The sequence below is a fragment of the Larus michahellis genome, chromosome 21 (assembly GCF_964199755.1).
Source record: "Larus michahellis chromosome 21, bLarMic1.1, whole genome shotgun sequence".
NCBI lineage: Eukaryota > Metazoa > Chordata > Aves > Charadriiformes > Laridae > Larus > Larus michahellis.
In genome coordinates, this window is record NC_133916.1 from 5,620,122 (window position 1) to 5,640,423 (window position 20,302).

General features: G+C 42.7%; 1 protein-coding gene across 5 annotated transcripts in view; it reads left to right on the plus strand.

The window, feature by feature from the left end:
• The window catches only part of SRGAP2 (SLIT-ROBO Rho GTPase activating protein 2), a 108,401-nt gene that overhangs the window by 49,761 nt on the left and 38,338 nt on the right, over positions 1-20,302 (plus strand). For all 5 annotated transcript variants that reach the window (XM_074563983.1, XM_074563985.1, XM_074563986.1 and 2 more), the window contains exons 5-7: positions 11,835-11,897; positions 15,554-15,769; positions 16,680-16,808. In XM_074563983.1, coding sequence (XP_074420084.1) covers positions 11,835-11,897; positions 15,554-15,769; positions 16,680-16,808 — 408 coding nt within the window. The remainder of the gene's footprint in view (positions 1-11,834; positions 11,898-15,553; positions 15,770-16,679; positions 16,809-20,302) is intronic.

The following is a 20,302-nucleotide window of genomic DNA, read 5'->3' on the forward strand; positions in this document are numbered from 1 at the left end:
TGGCCTATATTTTTGTGCCTCTAACCAGAAGTTAAAACCATGCTAGTCCAAAGGGAAATTAGTCCGATTGATGAGAAAATCTAGAAGAATATTCTCCTCCCTCTCCCCTTAATTTCTCCCATCCTTTTTTAAACTTTTGAGACATCCTTTCTCATTTTTTTTAATGGAGAAGAGCTACCATGGTATGTGATAGCTTAGAAAACTGAGTGCTTCTTAGCAGATGTAGTTTATACACGAGCTACATGGAAAATAATGCCACGGTGCCATGCTGCAAAGTTTCCATGAAGCTGTGGAAGGCAAATTCGGAGGTCCCAATCAGAAACCAAATGTGAATGAGCTCTGAATGGCAGAGCTGAATTAGTGCGGTGCTGCATCTCGGCAAATTTATGTAGCTTCAACACAGATCTAATTAACTGAGCTACGTCAGTGAAATAACTGGCTGTATGACTTTGGAGACCGGAGTTTCCTGCCTCTCTTGTGCCGTGTGGCCATTCCAGCCTGTTCACTGATTCTACACTATCTCCTGTCTGGTCTAACGCATGCAGTGTAGCCAAGCTAAAATGCCCTGCAGTTTGATGAAATGCAGCCTGCAGAAGGAAGAGCCTGAGCTGCGATGCTGTCGGGGCACTCAGGTTTGGCTTAACACAGGTGTTTTGCTTTTTACTGTTTTCCAATAGAAATTGTAGCTGTTGGAATGGTGCTGCCAATCTTGCTGCTGGTTTGGGAGTTCTCTGTCCTTGTCTCATGCTACGTGGGGAATCTGCATTAAAGATAAGGACGCTTCATTATTTGAAAGTCTAAGGAACATTATCTTTTACACTTCTGTTTGGAAAATACCTTCTAAAAAAGTTATATGTGTGTCTGGCTGCCTTGCAGGTGCTCTAGTAACTTACATTTAGGAACTACTCACTGGGTTGTAAATAATGGTATGAAATATGGAGAGGATAGCGATACAGAGATCCTTGATTGCTGAGGGCAGTGGAAATAAAATCCTGAGGCATGAGATCCTTTTCTTGGGCCGTTTATAACGTAAGGCTTTCTTGAATCAGAGCTTTGTATCCTGCTGGGATTGAGCAGGTGAGCAGAGAAGGTGAAAAGGATGCACTTAAGATTGCTTTTGTTGCTGAATTCTTGAGCTGCTGTATCTTGCACTGTCTGAAGTGGTGAGCTTTTTCAAAGGAGAGAGAGAGAAGTACAGCGTGCAGCCCTAATCCAGCCTCAAGGCAGCGAAGGGCCTGGGTGGATGTGATAAGGTCTGCGCTGGGAAGGAAGCACAGTGAGATGCGGAGGGAAGTGGCGGGAGCTGGCGTGCTGCAGCCGGAGCAGCGCCGAGCCCCAGGCGGGCAAACCCCATCCAGCAGAGCATCGGTGTTGGTGGCAATGTGGGGCTTGGCTCCACAGCCACTGTCTCTGCCTGAGGTTTCTCCACCACGTTCTCCTGTGTTCACCCTTGGACCCCTCGCACCGGTTATCCGAAGGGCACAGCAGCGTGATGGTGGAGCCGGGATGGGTCAGTCCTGAAATCAGTGAACTTCGGAAATTGAAGCGGTGGTGCCTGCATCGCACATGGGTTTGCAGAGGGTTTATGTTTGTGGTGTTTGGATTTGCAGTGTCATGGGAAGCCTGCATGGTCTGTGGCTTTGCCTCATGCAGTTTTCCTGTTCGTGTCCTTCTCCAGGGCTCTGTTACGATGTGGAGGGTCTTATTTGTTTGTTAGCTGGGAGCTTGCCAGCCACTTCAAAGGTATCTGTGCTGATAAGAGAAGCCGCGTTTGCTGCCAAAGCCAGCACTGAAGTGGTGCTGGATGTACAGTGTGTGTCAGCCCCGTTTCTCCCTGCCGCTTGGATTTGTTTACTTCCTTGGATAGCTCTCCCTGCAAATCCTTTACGTGTCTGAGCGCTGGACTGCTTGCACCAAACGGGGTTTTATATCTTATTGGAAATGTGCGACCTAAGGTGTAGGTATTCTTTGAGCACTGGACTCTTTCTGAGCCTTTTGTTTTAGTTTCTCCTGAGGAAATACTTTTATGTTTCAGTAAAAGATGTTGTCAATAAGGGGCTTGCTGCTATAGCAGTCTCACAGATGGATCCCCGTTGGTGGGGATCTGGTGTTCAGCTTCAGCGGCGCCCTGGCCCCAGGAACGGTGTCAGTGCAATTCTGCACGACGACAAAAGAAAAGGAAGATAAATGGTGAAATAAATAACCTCTCTCTCTCTCGCAAATAAAACTGGGGGGGGAACCAGTGGAATTGTCCTGATAACAAATTGTTACACCTTGGGACAGAGGTAATATTTTCTCATTTGTCCAGCAGTTAATGATTTAGCCCTGGCTCTTGTACAAGGTTGAAGTTTAAAGCCCGTGTGCCACCCGGCGTTGCTATTCTGGTCACCTCTCCCTCTCCTGGAGGACTGTCCTGCTTTGATGTTAATGCCTGTTCCCATGCCTGCTCCTCTTCATTCCTCCATCTAATTTTGTGGAGAGCACTCCTTTGATTTCTCCCTGCTTATCCTCCTTCAACTTGAGTCTTTTCTTTTATATTTATATATATGTATTTAAAATATTCTTCTACTTGAGCTGGTTACTGTTTTGATTTCCCCTCTTCTCCCTTTTCACTCTGTCCCCCCATCACCCTGTTGTTTTAATGTGGCCCTTGATTTCGCTGCATGGTACAACCTTTCTGTTCCTCGCGCGGTTATCAGGTTTTCTTGCCTACGGACGTATCTTTTTAGTGGGTTCCCTTGGTATTATTTATACAGGTATAGGCTTTTGAGAAGCAGTCTCTTTAATTTGGTACCTTTAATCATTCTTTCTGTGTTGTCTCTTTGAGATTTCCCTAGAAGCAGACTGATAGTCGTGTTCAAATTTAAGAAAAAAAACCCCAACAACATAATTTTTTTAAGACAATGGACTGTAGAAGCATCAGTCAGTTTGAGTAGTTTCTGAACAAACTGATTTATTTTTTTTCAATTTGACATTTTTTTACATAACAAAATTGTGAAACGATTGGAAAGTGTTGATAGGCAGAAAGGCAGATTTATTCTGCCTGTGCGTAAGTTCCCTTGTCTAGAGGGGCCTCAGGACAGGCAGTGGCTGTTACCGGCTGCTTTCTAGAGCTCTGCCTCTAAACGGAGCCAGGTGCCTTCTCAGCATCTGCCTGCCGTGCTGTTACGTGTGCCTTCCGTGCAGCAGTGGTCCTACTGTGTTTATAACATGCATCTTCTGCTCTGTTTTTACCTCAGGGCTCCTTGCAGCGGCGTTAACTGGAGCTCACTGGAGGTGCTCGGAGCCCCGACCCTCTCCTGCCCTGCTCTCTGCCTTGCTGGGCTGGACGCGTCCTCGGTGTCAGGCAGTGGGGGGACAGGGAGGGCTGGTTGCCCTACAGATCTCGCTTCGAGAACGTAGCATTCCTTTCCTTTATTATTGTATCAAGTTCACATATGATACTTACGGGGAGAAAACCCTGTAAGAAGGAATGAAGAAAACAAACCCGAGGATTTGAAATTTGCTTCCTGTTTAATACCTTTGATCATGGAAAAAAGCAGTTTATCTACTGGTACACTGCTCAGTGTTTGATGTGAAATGAAAAATCCACAATGAGTTGGTTAAAAGCCTTGCAGTAATCAAGGAAGAAGAATTATTAATTCTCTTAAGGGGTCTGTGCTTAAGATGACCTACTTTACAGCTGCAGTGTGTCTCATTGCTGCATTGGTACCAGAATATGAAAAATCTTAAAACACGCCACACATGGAAAAGCCACACACATGAAAGAAATGCACTGGCCAAAGGCTGGGCACTTCTAAAAATATGTATATAAAAAAATATAAAAATATATAACAGTGTAAACACGTAAATATATAAATGCCATAATTAAAACTGTTACAGAGGTGCAGAATTGGTAAGTACACGCCGTCTCCCTGCTCTCACACTTGCATCCTTACCCACTGCGTCTACCGGTGCCTTAGGAAATAGTAATGCTGATTTCTTACTGTTTTCCCAAAAGTTAAAGGACACAGAGGCCCATTGTGAAATGATACTTTCTGATTTCTCATTGGGGAAACGAAATCTCCCGGTTTTCCTACCTGCTTAATTTTAGGACAAGTGGCACAGGGGAAGAGAGGAGGAGTGAAATAATTTGTTTGGCGCTCTTATCTGCGTTAGCAGTACAGAAATCTGAGTTAGAGAGGTGATACCCGCCGCCTCTAACTGGAGTGGATGGTTTCTGTTACGCTGCTAACACCTTGTACGCGCTCAGATGCAATGACGGGATCAGAGCCTGTTGCCCAGGGTGAGGTACTGAACACTGAAGGCTACAGCTGGAGGAATTTTACTGCATATGTTACAGGCTAAAAATGTCACTTCTGCCTATGGATTGGGCAAGGAATACACTGCATTTGGCCCTATTGAATGTGTGAAAGTAGTCCATTGTTATTACATTTTGTTTCTAATTTCCTGCATGCTGACGTTGTCTTTCACCACCCCAGTACACTCGCCTTTATGTTGCTGCTGTGCGAATTCAGGTCAGCCAGGAATAAGGTAATGGCACTTTTACACTCAGGTCACTCAGCTGACTCTGATCCCACCAGTCGTTTTTTCCTAGAGATATATCACGGCAGTTTGAAAAAGGGTATTGTTGAAAGTCGGTGGCACAAAGCTGTGGTGCAGAGCATTAAAACTGAGCAGAACTGCAGAACATTACTTCCAATATTTTACAGGACTTCGCCGCTTGCTGGTAGGTCGTGCCACCTTCGGAAGTCTGTTTCACATGTGGCTCGTTCAATGAGGGCAAATGTAGGTGGCTTCACAACAAGAATGAATGCTCTCAGCCATAAAATTGCTCGGTTTGTTGTGATTGAGGGCCCGAAGGCCAAGATTCAATAGGATCAGCACAGAATTCTGCAAAAAAATAAAAAGGAGAAAAAGGGAGCGGGGGTTGTTTTGGAAGCAACTCGTTTAGGCCCAGTATGGGAGGCAGCGGTGTGACGTGGTTTCATGTAGGAATGGCTTTTCAGAGTACAGTATTCCGCTGTACTAAGGAAAATTCCTTATTACTGACATAGTGGTAAAACAAATCACTAGCAAAATGGTGGAGAAAACTAGAAAATACAACTGTAATTTAAATAGGACTGACCAATGCATAATGGATCATTAACTGGAAACTGATGATCTATCACCCAAAATATGCATGTATACTGTATGGCATAGCTTTTGTTTTCCTAGCTTTTATTTAAATTCTGTGGAGTTTGAAGCTTTAAAAGTCGTCTTTACAGAATTCCTGTTCTGTGGGACCATGCGATAATGGCTGAGCACTCTTTCCATAAAAGTTGAAAGGTAGTTGATTGTTTAGATGAGAACATGAAGGTGATAAATCGTATTTGCTACTGGATGCAAATGAGTTAAAGGCAGGCCTGTTAAAAAGAAGAAAAAAGAAAAAAAGAACATTATCAAGAATCTACCTGTAAAGAATTTTAAACTTTAATTAGCGAGTTCTATTTAAGTGCTACATGTATGATCTTGGAGAATTCTACCTGGCAAGCCTCCTCTTTAACAAACTTTGTAAGTAGATGTTAACTAATGCATAATTAGATGTTAACTAATGCTGTATTGTCACCTTGATTTAGACAGGAATAAAAAGGATCTTGTGCTTCTGCAAATTTCCTCACTGGTCCCAGCAAGAACTCAATCCGCTTGCCTCCCAACTCCCACTGTCGGTTCAAAAAATGTTAGAACATTCAATGTTTGTTTTCCACCTATGTATATTTAATTATTCCTTTTTCTAAAATGTAGAGAAATGGTCTCGTTAGAGAGCGGTCTTCAGAATCAGCAGATTGGGTTCCAGTTCCAGCCCTGTCACTGGCTGACATAATTTTAGGCATCGTATTAGATAAAAATCTCTTATCTCAGTGTGTTACGCATTCACCCACCAATGGTGTCTGAGTGCTTCCCTGCTGTTGTTGAGTTTATAGGGAAAGCATCTCGTGAACTTCACGGTATGTTTGTTTTGAAGCCGAACCATCTTTCTATCAGATTTGGAACTACGTTGCTGAAGCTTGAGATCCGGGGCATAAAATGTTGACAGCATTCCTTTGCTCTCATATTTATTATCCCCCCTAAATATTTTGAAGCTGAAGTCGTTAATGTTTGGTGGAATGCGGAACAGCCAAGTGAGTGCTGCAGTAGATCCCAAAAACATCTTGATTAAATTAGAGGGGAGGTGGAGGGGAGGAGGGCTGGAACAAAGAGGCCGTTGAGAAGCTGGCACGCCGTGCTGGGAATTTATGTTCCAGCGAGGGGTGGCAGCAACCTACAGCTCTGCACATGGTGCGTGTACACCCTGGTGTAACAAAGGGGTATGTGTGCATGTGTGAGCGTGTATGTGTGTGTATGTGCACGCACGCTTGGGGCAGCTTTTACTTTCTTGTTTTAGGCTGAAGAAAAGGCTTGAGAAAGGCAGCTTGCGAGCAAAATACTGAGGTTGCAAGTTAGCGCTTCTGGGCAATTACTCTTGTCACCCTGCTGGAGTAACTTTCTTGTTCTCTTGGGTGCTGTTGCTAATTTTCCTGATTTGCAGAGGAGAGGCAGGCTGTGTTTATCATCGCAGCGCAGGTGAGGTGGTGCTGGAGCCCTGCTCTCTCTGTCCCCAGCCTCTGGCCTGCGGTGGGCTCCCGCGCCATGCCAGCTTCCACGAGCATTAATGATGTGTGTCCAACTAGATAATCTCCCAGATCAAGAGGACAAGCGTTTAGCCCTGATGGGGTAAGAAGCAGAAAAGGTTTGTGGCGACACCCCCTCCCCACATGCACACAGTTTATTATCGGAGCCAATTAGATAAGATTTTGTTGCACAAGCCCTTCCTCAGGCTTGTTAAGCAGCGACAGGTACAGCCAGGAATAGATAATAATAAAATTTATCAGATTTGCTTTTATTTATTGCTTTTTCCTGGAAGATTGTTTACAAAATGAAGCATTCTAAACACTGTTAGCTTTTGAAAAACATAATATAGAATTCGATGTTGAAATAGAAATTGGTACCTGGAGACTTTTGCAACTGCAGAGACTGTGTTGTTGTTTTGCCTTGGCATGTGTTTTATTTGCAATTCCACGCTGCGTTCTAGCATGATCTTCAAATCTCTTATGCCTGTATGGCAATGGTTAAGATCAGAAGCCTTTAATCTGGATGCACTTTGAACCCTGTGGGACCTCAGAAAAGTTCTCTTTGTGTGTCAAGTCCACCACCCTCTACGGCACTTGAGCAGCAACTTTTTTTGCTAATGTCTAGGGCATGTTCTTTTGACTTTCCCAAGCTAACCGTTCTGCTTCCTCCAAGATATTTTCATTTATCAAGGTCAACTAGCTCAGGTTTTTTTCTCCTAAACCCTTTCATTTTGGTGGAATCAGTATGGAGAGCAGCATTAAATTAACAGTGTTCATTGCACAGCTCTTGTTTTCGTGACACCTGTGATCTATCTTACCTTAATCTTAATGTAAGGTTTTTTCCAGTCCAGCAGTCTGGCAGTTTCTTTCTTGAGAGCTCATTTGGAAGCACAAAGAGTTTTGTGATTTGACAATTTGGCACTTACACTTCTTTTCTTCTTCAACCTGAATATGCATTAAAATATTCATTTTAATCTATTTCGCATAATTGATGCTTCAGCAGTTTGTACAGCGAATGAGCAATTTTATGCAAGAAATAAGCAAATGGGCTGAAAGGAGCCGGGTGGAAGGCAGATGATTGGTCCAGTGCAGGCCGTTTAAGCAGCACAGTGAAGCGTGCGGCTGAAAAGCTCCTTCTGTGTGAAAAGTTCAGTGCTCAGGGCATTTAAAACAGACCCAGCCAGTCACTTTCATTTATCATCTCCAATGTTCAGAAAAACGCAGTCATAAAGTCTTTGGCGACCCATCTCACTGCAGTGATGAGCAGCAGCTCCGGCTTTTTTTCTGCTTTCAGAGACGGAAAAACCATAGATCTTGTTTCTGCAAACTCTCTTAGAGGTGGGGAATCACCAGCTTTATTCCTTTCTTTAAATTAAAGACTCCTCAAAATAAAACCAGGATGCTCCCCTTTGTCAGCGTTTGTGTCAGACTCTTGTTTTTCCAGTAGCACATCTGGCCTCCTGGGGAGCAGGTTTGGAACGTGCGCCTGGAGCGTATGAAAATGCCAAGGACCTGACCTGGGATGGTCCCGCTTGTACGTCCCGTGGCGCTGCCAACGGCGTGATGCCAGGCTGGTCTGAATGGGTCACAGCAGACATGAACAGTCCATAATAAAACCTTTATCACCTCAGAAACGCAATAAAGTCTGAGCACTGCTGAACTGGACAATATTAAAAAAAAAAAGATTACTTAAAATTAAATTATATAATATTTTTCGTTTTGCTTTTTAAATTATCAGTATGTATTTTTTTTTTTCTTGACTTCTTAAGCAGAAATGCTGCTTTAATGTGGGTTTGTCTGCATTACCTCTTTTTATTTTTCCTTTCCTGAACTTTGTAGGAATAAATAATCTTGAACCTATCAAATTTGCTTGACCCAGAAGATATTATATACTTCTACCATGCAGAGCACGAAGGCTTGCTCAGGCAAACACTGCCTTAGTAGGTTGTGAATGAGTAAAATCTAGAAACTGAATAAAGTTATTCTTGTTACATGTAGCAGTAGAAGCATTTGCATTTTCAAATTAGTGGGATAATGGGGAGAAAACATAGTTCTTAGATTATGAGTGTTTAAGCCTGCCTGTTTTTTTGTGAATAGAAATGTTAGAGAGACAAGACATCTGCTCTATTCCTTGGCTTCTCCAATTACTTACCTGGATGTCTTTTATTAATAAAACCTCAGAAAAAGTGGAATTCGGTGTGCTTTATCTCTTTCCTGCACTTCAGAATGATTAGAGCTATGAAATTACAGACAGAGGTTTGAAAACACTAAAGATTGAACTGCAAAGGCTAAGACTGCATTTCTGAGATTTTGGTCGTTAAACACTAGTGACTCTTGTGATTTTTTTCTGGGTAGACATTTGATAGGAGCCAAGCTGCTGAAGCTGGCTGGCTCCCGTGCGGCCCAAGCAGGGACATGGTTAGTGGATGTCACTTGGAGATGGATCAGTCCTTTCCCTCTGGATATTGTGTGTGTGGCTGTTTTTTTTTGGTTTTGACAAGGTCACAGATCCCAGCGTGTCTGTCTGCTCCTGCCTCTCTGGCCCTTGGGGAGATGTTCCAGTAAAAACCTTGGGGATAAACCTCGTCCCCGTAGCTCTTCCCTGCACTCTCCAGAGCCGCTGGTACAATTCTTTCCCTTCCACCAGACCAAGAGACACCTTTTGTCTGATGGCTGACAGAGGCAGCTCTGTTTTGTACGTCTCTCCCCACCCCTATTTCCCCCTATTTGGTACCCAGCTTACAAGGTTGACTTAAAGGCCTCTTCCCCCTGTGCTGGGCTGCACCACACTTTGTGTAAAAAATAATTGCCCGTTATCCGTAAGTTTTGGGTTTTTGAGGGAGCTTTCCCCTCAGTTGTGTTCTTGGCACAATATTTGGCTTTACAAAGAGTGGATGATTGATCTCTCCCATTTTACCTCCTCTTCCTTTTTTTCCTCCTTAAAGGGTGCATTGTATAATGCTCTGAACCCACCAGCTCTGGTATTTTTATAATATGTGGAAATCGCCTCTGCTTGCGACAAGGCGGGGATGACAACCAGCTCCCCACCAGAATGGGTACGAATTTACCTGGAATTTCAAAGGGATGGTTGAGCGTGATAATGTGTGCCACTTCACAGGTTTGAAGCAGTAAGTTAAAATCATTTCAGCAGCCTGTTGGGGTGAACAGGATAACACTTGGGACATCACTTCTTGGAGCCTTCAGCAGCAAAGAAGGGAAACATCTGTTTGGGTCTGACTGCAACTTCATCGGCTTTAGGCCCTTTGAATAACTGTAGGCTGAAAGATGTGAATTGTATTACAAATACAGAGATTTTTCTTGATCCATTTATACTCCTGCTATAGGAAAAGGGGATTTGTGTGCTGCGCCATGGCAGCTGGAGATGGCAAGAATGGAGCGTGTGGCTGCATCTCTGCGTGGCTTTGCCAGGTGTGTCAGCAATCGCTGGCTCCACGGGCTTTTTGATGTGTCTGTATTTCTCAGCTTTTCTCGTGGAAGCTCTTCAGAATGTGAGCAGTGAGAGTTTTAGCGTGAAATCCTGTCTGTAGTGAAGTGAAGATTAATAGTGCCGTTGAACTCATTAAGGAAGTTGCTTCGCCCTCCTTTGCATACAAGCAGCATTGCGTGCAGAAACACCTCTTCAAAGAGGGCTTTGCCTACAGAGGGGCCGGCCGTCGGGAATTACGGATGCGCATCTCTGGACATTCTGGTGTCTTTATTAGAAAAGCAGGAGCTTATCTGTTCCTCTATTAGCTAAAGCCAACCGTGTGCCAGCACCAGCTCCTCATGCAATAGGTGAGTCCAGTCGCACACAGCATAGAAGTGCTGGTTGCTTGTTACCTAGCAAGGACTTTAAATAAAGTAAATATATTTTTAAAATCTGACACTTGGCTGCAGGCTAGTTTGGGTGTCAGCTGGTTTTGACAACCCAGTCACGTCTCTCTGTACCTTGGTTTTTTTTTCTTTTCATTCTACCGGTTTAGTAAAAGAAACAAGCTCATGAGTCATACAGCCTTGGGTTTAACTAGGCAGCTCACTAATGTGAGTGTCCCCCAGGACAGAATGACTTGTATTGATATGGTTAAATTGTATTGTAGTCCTTCTTGTTTAAAAAAAAAAAAATAAAAAAAAAAAATTGCCTTTGCCTATTGGGGTAAATCTCATATTGGTTGAAAATTTGAATGGAAATGGGAATGTATACGTGTAAAGCCCTGTCAGAGGAACTTATTTTTCTTCCAATGTTGATGTGGTGGTTCTTTTTGTGATGAAATACAGTGGCAAAGGAACATTTGGCAGAGCAGGCTTGAGGGTGCAGCAGGCTATTGTGGTCTTTGTGGAAGAAGAGGTAAACTTTTGGTAAATCTCACAGAGACTCAAAGCAGAGATTGTGCACCTGAAAGCAGGTTTTGTTATTTTTTTTTAAACTCTGTCTTTATCATACAAAACTAAAAAAAATAAATACAGTGATGTTAACACTGTGCTCAAAAATAGACTGCGGGTCGGTATAATCTTTCAAATGCAGTCAGCACAAACCCTAGTTGGATCAAAGCATCTCCTGCAGTACCAACAGGCAAAAAGCCCTGCTGTTGAGCGCATCTCCCTGCTCCCCCAAACTTCTCTGCGACGGACGCTGCTGCTTCAGCCGGCCAGTTCCACTCCAGAATCCAAAAGTATCTAAGAGGGACTGTTGTCCTAGCAAATACATGAAATAGATGTAATAACTGAATTTAATATTGATTTAATAATTGATTAAAATTGAAGTATTGCCTGATTTGTGATACGGTGTTCAATGAAGGAAGATCATTCCTGTTGGCTTTCTTGTCCTGTGTTTCTTCGGCTTCCATACCAAGCTGTTCTATGTTCATAGTTGTGCTTGATCCTGCTGAAACGGGCAAATCTATGTATTTCCAGGCTTGTAATATTGAAAATCCCATGTTCTCTGGAAATTACCCTGTCTCCGTACTGTAAGGCTTTTCTGACTGTGCATATCTAACATTTCAGTTTATTAATACTGGTTGTACAATTTGACCATAAGTGGCTCTGGGCTGAGCGGTTATTGGATTTGCTAGCGTAAATAGCGCTGCTTAATTGAGCCTAAATTATTTGTAGATGTGGAGCATGCTCCCCTCCTCCACCTTTTTACCGTCTTCCCCAATTAACTTTCATTTCTCTGTTTTGTTGCAGAGCAAGGAAGTGGGATTGCAGCTCCAGGAAGACTTGATGAAAGTCTTGAATGAACTCTACACGGTAAATCAAACTGACTTCTTGGCATCTTTTCAGGCAGAAGGAAGAAGTGTTTGACTTCTCCCAGCCTGCTGTTACAGCAGAGACTAAGCCCCAAGACTGATAAACGTCTGCAGTCTTTGCAGTTTGAGGCAGCTTGTGTTCGCCAGTCTGTAGAGCACCATAAATCTCACTTTTTCACTCTGTCCTTATATTGTTTCAGCTCTGTAAGTGTTGGCTCCACATCTCAAATACCTCACCTTAATGCACACCTGCTACTAGCTGCAGTGTTGGTTTTAAAAAGAGATATTAGAAGTATTTCTAAATACGCTAAAAATTTTCAGTCCATGGTTTTGTGTGGTCTGAGCGTACAAAAGGCAGTTTACAGCTTCAGCAGGGGGACACACTGTGTTTATTTGTTCCTCAACTCTTTCAGCAAAACAGCTCCCTTTAGAGTAATAGTCTTCCATCTGTGCTTTCTGCTTCTCAGTATATCCATTGGAGACACCAAGAAAGAGGCACTGCCTCGGGAAGGAGAAGGAATGTGTTCATAAAAGTTCATGTGCTGCTTGGGGATTTTTCTTCTCACACAGATGAATGGAAAAGCCTGTTGTTTGATTAAATTTTTGCTTTCTGCAGCTGTTACTGAGCTAGTTCTCTTTTAAAAGCAGAACCTACACATGGTTTTGTCGCTCAAAATGTCTTTTCTTTCATCCTTCTTTAATGATAGATTGGGTCATTACGCTGAGGTACGTGTTCTTTCAAAAGATGATCCAGGGATGTTTCCCAAGCCATGCCATATCAACCTTGTGATGAAACTCAGCATTAATATCAATGCTAGAGTATTAGCAGGGCATTCCCTGAAATTTCCCACATCAACAAAATGTATAGAAGAAAATTATTTCATTAGAGCATCGAGGCCAAATAGTCAGACTAATCTTCTAGGAAAAAAGGGAGCTCCGGAGTAGGAAAAATGTTGTTGCTGCTGAAATGGCAGTTGAAGAGGTGAGACACTGAATCCAGTTTAGGGTTTTCCTCCTTTTCTTCGCTAGTGTTTAGCGTTGCTGAGTCTTCTCTGTGGGCAAAGAGGGTTTGTGTTCCTCGACAGGGAGTCAAGGACGAGCCGTATGGTGGAAGCTGGAGGCACTTGGAAGCTGACCTGGGGTTCGCTGTGCTGTGGCTGTAGTTAGGGCAGCCTTGGTTTACAGCAGCGTGAGCAAACCGCGTTGTGCTCGTCTTCCTGAAAGGCAGACAATTTCTTCTAGGTCTGAAGGTGGTTTGTAAGTGTAGCAGGGAGGGCCTGTCATCAGCACTGCCCACTCTAGAAATTATTTTTAATTGAGGGCACAATCTGATTCAACTTTTGAGTCATGTACTTGGGTGGGATACTAAGGGAAAATATAGGTCTGTCTCTAAACACAGACTTCTAGGAGCTGAGATTTATTTCCTATCCCAAGTTCACCTGGCACTGAAGTTGAGAAGGTGGCTGGTTAGTGGAGTTCACACAGACATAAGTAATAATTTCTGCATGCCAGGCTCTGACAGATCATGGAGCCAAATACTGAGTCTTGATAATTTCTCTATCAGTGGAAGGCACATGTTCCAGAATTCAGCCTTTGATAAATAACGCCATATAGGGTATTAACTTTTTTAATGTTAGTACTAGGAACTGGAAATCTATTTATCCATGGGGGATTATTGTCCAATGGGGACAATTTTAAATTGTCTCTTCACAGAAAATTTCTTTTCCTTTGAAAAAAGCACTTTTGCTGGTCATATTAAAAGATATTTCTTGCTGGACACAATTTAGTCACTGGTGGGATTGCTTTTATTGGTACTTTTAGAAATAGTCCCACCTCTTGTTCTGCTGGGTATCCAAAGCATTGGCAGAATCCTGTTTTCAGGCAAAATGGATACGGACAAAGCCTTTAGTTTCCCTACACAGATAAAACATAGAGGCTTGTTAACCTGCCAGGCTTTGTCCTGAATTGTCCTGTGCAGTCGGTCCTTGACGGTGCTGTTGCCCTCAGCCGGCACTAGTGAGCCAGCAGTCACCCCATCGCCAGGCGTGGGGCGGGCAGAGCTTGTGGCTGCCGATGTGGCACTGTCAGCAGGATAAAATCGTTAAAATTGTGATTTCTATTTCTGCTTCTCTTGCTTTCTGCCAGTTCCACTTTCAGTGATAGAGGAAAAGAAACTACTTTGCATCTATTATTATAAATGCCTACTTTATAGTCTAAGCATATGCAGGAGCTGAAAGTGTGTGTGTAAATTATTCAGAAAGTCTCTCTTTAATACTGGCTGCATTCACATTCTCTTTCATGTTTAAATACAACGTCTCTTTGTATTTGAGAACCTTTGCTGATCACTGCATAGAGAGAGAGCATGCGTCCTACTTATGTAAAATTATGTTATGGTTCAAACTAAGGTGAAATAGGTATAAATGGGTTTTCATCTGAAATAAATCACATGATTTGCAAGTGGGGTCTTTATTAATGCTGGAACGACACTATTGGGGTGTCTTTATGCAACTGTGCATTTTTTGCTACCCAGTCAAAATTATATCATTATGATGTTTGCTTTGGTATGTGAATTGAACTGCTTTTCATTTGTGCATTAAAAAAAAAGCTAGTTTATATATTATACCCTTTGTTTTTTGGTTCTATTTCCTTAACACAAAGCTAGACTTGATTATCCTGTGAAACAAATGGGTTTTTTTGTGACTTTGGGGGATATTTATCTACACTTACTTATAAAAAAGGGGCTATAATAAAAGCTGTCCATATAGTACGGGGTCCAGGTATCCCTGAGCAACAGAACCATGCTCTTTTATTAATGTTTTTATTACGTAAGGTGGACAGAAGTACTTTTATGTATCGAATTTGATTTAAATAAATAGAACCTGAGTTGCTTTTGCAGGCATTGTGCTCAGACTACTGATTTGCATACAGTTCCTCGAGACTTGTGATGTTTAAAGGACTGATTCATCCAGATGAAAGACTGATAGGCATCCCTTCTGAAGCCTTACCTGCTGATGAAAAGCTATCATTTGCCAACGTTGGCATATAATTTTCTTTGAATAGTAAGGAGGCTGGATTTAGTCTGTATCTTTTTTTGGTTTTTATGACTCCTTTATTTGATTGTACAAGAAAGCGCATGCCAAAGTTAAACAAAGAAGCAGCTGCAAAATAATCCACTTTGATTTCAGATTCATTTTGAGAGCCACGCTTTCATTCGTGCATCTTCTCTCATGCTTTTTTGAGATGTGAAATTTCCCTATTTTGCTGGTTTAGATATTTCTAACTTCGCAACCAGGTCTGACTTGCTGGTCACTGTCCAAATGCCTTTGCTTAGTTAGTACAATATCTTGCATTTAATATAAACATGATGGACAGCTATTATTAAATAATTTTGTTAAAGAAACTTTACAGTTTTGGGGAGTGCATTGGGCAAATTAAAAAATAGCGTCACAGCATGTAACTTCTTTTTTAGGATTTTTTCCTCCCTTGTATCCTGTGAGCTTTCCGGACACATGTATTGCTGTTCTCCCTAAGACTTGGTCATGCAGATAAAATAAGGCAGAACATCTCTATGCCTTGTTTATTGGTTAGGGAGACACGTTTCTTCCTCATCAAATTGAACTGTGGTGCTCTCTGACTCTTGTGTATCATGTTCTGCAGGTTATGAAAACCTACCATATGTACAATGCTGACAGCATCAGTGCTCAGAGCAAACTCAAAGAGGCAGAGAAGCAGGAAGAAAAGCAGATTGGGAAGTCAGTGAAACAAGAGGACAAGCAGACGCCCCGCTCCCCCGACTCAACGTCCAACGTCAAGTTCGAAGAAAAACACGTTCGACGAAGCTCTGTCAAAAAAATAGAGAAAATGAAGGAGAAGGTACTTCTCTCGCGTTGCTGCTGCAGCTTGCGTAGAGTGCTTGAGGAGGGGGCTTTGCTGTAGTGCAGCACAGGAGCTACTGCGTTCCCTCCTTTGTGACATTCAAATGCGAGTCTCAGTTTTTGGACAATTTTTAAACACTCAGATTTAGGAAAGGCAAAAGCTGGCACCAGGTTTCTTTTAGGACAGTCAGATATGCATTTTGTATAATCCCAGGTTATACAGGCATGGCACAAAAAGCTAAAACAAGGTTAGAGTATGAAAGTAACAACTGCTGCCTTCGAAGTCATGGTTAACATATGTTTTTCTTGTACAGAGTACAAGATTTTTGTTTGCCGTTTCGTGCCAGCTTAAGATCTGACAGGTGCTACAGGGAGACACGCAATTCCAAACTGACTTCTCGGGCAGAACCAGTCGCCTTAGCAATCGGTCGGTCACTTGAGTAGTTCAGTGCTAAGATTCAAGCTGGTAAAAGGTGAAGAGTTATTTTTGGATTGATTGAGGCTCTGAAAGGACCAAGTTTGGGCCTGATTTCTGCTGGAAGAGGTGGAGTGCCTGTGGCAGCCCTCAGACTACCTATGGGCTTCTAGCAGCCGCCCTGGTAGTGCTGGCGCTGGGCCATAACCTCAGAAACCCACCTTGTTCCTTCAGTCTTCCCTTAATCTTCTCCAACCCACAGTCTGGTTTCACAGAAGACTTTAAACGCAAAGCCGTCTAGTATAGTGATGCTTAAAAACATCTAAATAGTTAATCTAAATTCTTTTGAGTCTTGATAAAACTGGGATCCAAACGAACAAAAACTATGGGAGCAGGGTAAGGTTTGTTCAGTGCACGGTGGGGTTACCAGGAATGCTACTGCTCCTGCCGCACCTCTTTTCAAACCATGTTCTGTTTTTGGTTTCTCTTTTAGCGCCAAGCGAAGTACACAGAAAATAGACTGAAGGCTATTAAGGCACGAAACGAGTATCTGCTGGCTCTGGAAGCCACCAACGCCTCTGTATTCAAGTATTACATTCATGACCTGTCTGATCTCATTGATGTAAGTGCTGCTGCTCGGGTGCCTGCAATGAATATCACTGCCATTAACCCTCACGTGTGCCTCTCCTTCAACATCTTATATAGCCGGTAACCTCCGTGCAGCTGTGGAGTGATGGTCTGGGGGGGGCAGCTTGGAGAGTAACACCAGGTGTGATAATTGGTGGTTAAGCTGTTAAGTGAGCTTTTCTTAGGTGGCTTACTGGGAGTCTGTTGCACAGATAAAAGCTTGTACAAGAAACCTGGCATTGAAATGTCTAGAAGGAGGAGTTGCTTAGTTAAAATGAAACTCGGTATCAGTATCACACTGTTGCTTGACATTTTCTATTTACTATTTTAAGCAAACTCTGAAGATTATAACTCAGAAGCACATTTATAAAAAGAAGAATGTTAACTGTAGAACAGTATACCAGTTGGTAAAAGAAATGAGGACAAAGCCATTTTCTGAAGCTGCCTTTAACTTGTTTTGAAAAATTCCATATATTTCAAGGTTAATGCTTTCTCTAGCATATTTCACAAGAGGGGTGAACCTTCCTGCTTTTTAGATTTTCCATTCTCTGATACCCCAACCCACCATCTCTACAGCACCTTGATGCATTTCTTCTGTCACTGGGACTGCAGAGCGCTTTCAGTCTGGTTCTGAGAGGTGTCAGAGGAGTGTCAATAACGCTGGAGGTTCCACTGCTTTTGCCACTCTGCAGTCTCTCTGTCTACGCAAAGAGATGAAGAAATAAACGAGCTGTGGAAACCAGTGCCCCCTTTCCTTAGCATGGTCTCTGCAGAAACTGGTAATGGAGCCGAAGGTGGAGGGAGCTTGTTCCCCAGCTACCTGCAAGCCCTCTGTTCTGCGGCTGAACGATGTCCCCAGTATTCAGGGGGCATCAATTCTGCTTTTAGTCAAATGCACAACAAAAAAACCCAAAATCTCCCTCTCAGGAAACTGTTAGCCAGAAACTGAAAGCCAGTTAGGAATCCCAAGATTTTTCACAAATACGTAACTACCCACTTGGACCTGCAGAACTCGAGTACCAAATGCACTGAACGCCTTGTGTCGGGGTCACTGACGGCTGCTGGATCTTCCTCTGCTCGCCAAGGGCAGCCGGCTGCCGCCGCAATTGGAAACACTCAACTGCAAAGCCCGAAGGGAACTTTCTTTGTAGGAGCAGGGAGTAATGAACAGAAGTGTCTCTAGACACAGGCAGTAAAGAGCACTCAGATCACTATTAATTAGTCAGCTATTATAATACCTAATAGCATATATAATACATTTATTCAGCTGATCATAAAATCACATGAAGTGCGCTTCTGCTAGGTATTTATTTAAACCTGTCCTTTGGAGGTCAGGATTGTCAGTGCTAGATGGTTTTGAAAAATACTGTTATTTCAAAATGTTACGTTTTATAAAATTGCTGTACTGAAGAGGCACGTTTTGTTTATACCGCTGCCTGTTTAGGAGACCTTTTTTGGTTAACATTTGCTCAACTTGAATTGTGCCATCTTGTTTTTTCAACACGTGATATTTCTATATATTTTCATACTGAAACGTGCAAGATAGGGATTAACTTCACTTGCATCAGCGTAATTCAATTGTCTTAATTATTTCTTTAAAATCCTATCTATAAGTCCTCCCCCAGTTACTGCAGATGTGCCTGGTTCAGTTGTCTGCTAAAAGACTGCTCTTAGTACAGTTTCATGAAGTTTCACAAATTCATATATAGTAAAGAATCCATTTGGGTTTCATAAACCCATAACAATTTTTAAGCACAGACCTGACATCTTTTAAGCAGTACATTGACAAATCCGGGTTATGCAGCTTCGAGGGGAGTGCTCCTGTCGCTGAGTGCTCCCAGCCGTCCCTGGGCCATGGTGGGCAGTGGGGCAAGAGAAGCAGCCAAACTTCTGCAGTTCAGGGATTTGTCACTGCTCCTGGAGAGGAGCACCGTGACTCTGGGTGAGTCCGTGCCCATCTTAACTCCCTTGTGGTCCTGGAAGCATTCAATTTAACACTACATTGCAAGTTCTCGTAATCTTTTAAAGAAAAGTATGATCAGCTCTGTTTTCAGAAGGCATGGAAAAATGTGGGACTTGCCTGGGAGCACCGGAGATGGAATTCAGTTATCTCATTGTTCAGACGCAGGGAATATAGATTTACTAATGCCTTTGATCTGAAGGATCGAAAATTAACAATTATAACCAGTGATGGTTATCTGAAGCATCTGACTTAAATAAAAATGTGATTTTCTAAAAAAATTTTTTTTAAGCCAGGTCTTAATTCTTTTCCTTGATCTAATCGTTTGATGATACTGAATTTTAAAATATAACATAAAAGCAATCTTCAAAGTTACTTACAAGTAGATTGTGTAAGGCCAAATAGCGTTAAACTTGTCGTGTTTATACAACACATTGTGCTCCTCCTCCAACGCGCATGGAAGGATAACAGTGAGTTAATTTTTCATCGTGAGTTGAGAGCAATAAATTGTTCCTGACATAGCCCAGTAGTTTTGAATTTCCTGACTTTGGGGACTGAGACAGCTCTTTGATGCTAATGAAATATTACAGTAATGGGGAAGTTTGTATTAACTCATATTTATGAAAGGGTCACTAGGACAGAATTTTAAAAAAAGATGAAAGGCATGTGTGAGTCCTGAAGCTTACTTTACTCTTCTAGGAATAGGTGTACTATTGCTGCTTACTCCAGGATCTCATACTTTCCCTTCCAAATGTAAACTGCCTTTTAAAACAGAGGGCTCTTTCTCCTTAAGTCTTCTATATTGGGCCTCTTTGAAGACTGCCAGCTGGCAAAGGGTTAATCAGCTGTCATGTCGGGAAGTGAATTTGAATGAGTTATCATTAAATTCTTATAAAAAATTGATTTCCTTGGAGAATGATTCTATCAAACATTTATATAACCCAGAAAAGGGATGGCAAGACTGATAACGTTTATAACTCTGGCATGCTGGACTTTCAAAAATGTTAAAAAGTGGGGGAGTGGGCTGAAAAATGTCTTCTGTCACTGGCTTCAATAACATAAAGCTAAAAAAAACTTTGCTGTCTCAGTGTGGTCCTGCTGCTGAGTGAGGTAGGGTGTGAAGTGTTGAGTCCCATTTGACTCCCCCATCCTGCCAGCAGCAGACCTGTGCTGGAGGAGGACAAGCTGGTGGCTCTGGCTGGCTGTGCAGCTGCCTGGCCCACAGGAGGAGGGGACAAATCTTTGTGGCGGCCGGTCACCAGTGGTGTCCCTCAGGGCTCAGTTTTGGGACCAGTTTTGTTTAATATCTTTATCAATGATCTGGATGAGGGGATTGAGTGCACCCTCAGCAAGTTTGCAGATGACACCAGACTAGGTGGGAGTGTTGATCTGCTTGAGGGTAGGAGGGCTCTACAGAGGGACCTGGACAGGCTGGATTGATGGGCCAAGGCCAACTGTGTGAGATTTAATAAGGCCATGTACCAGGTCCTGCATTTCGGTCGCAACAACCCCAAGCAACACTACACGCT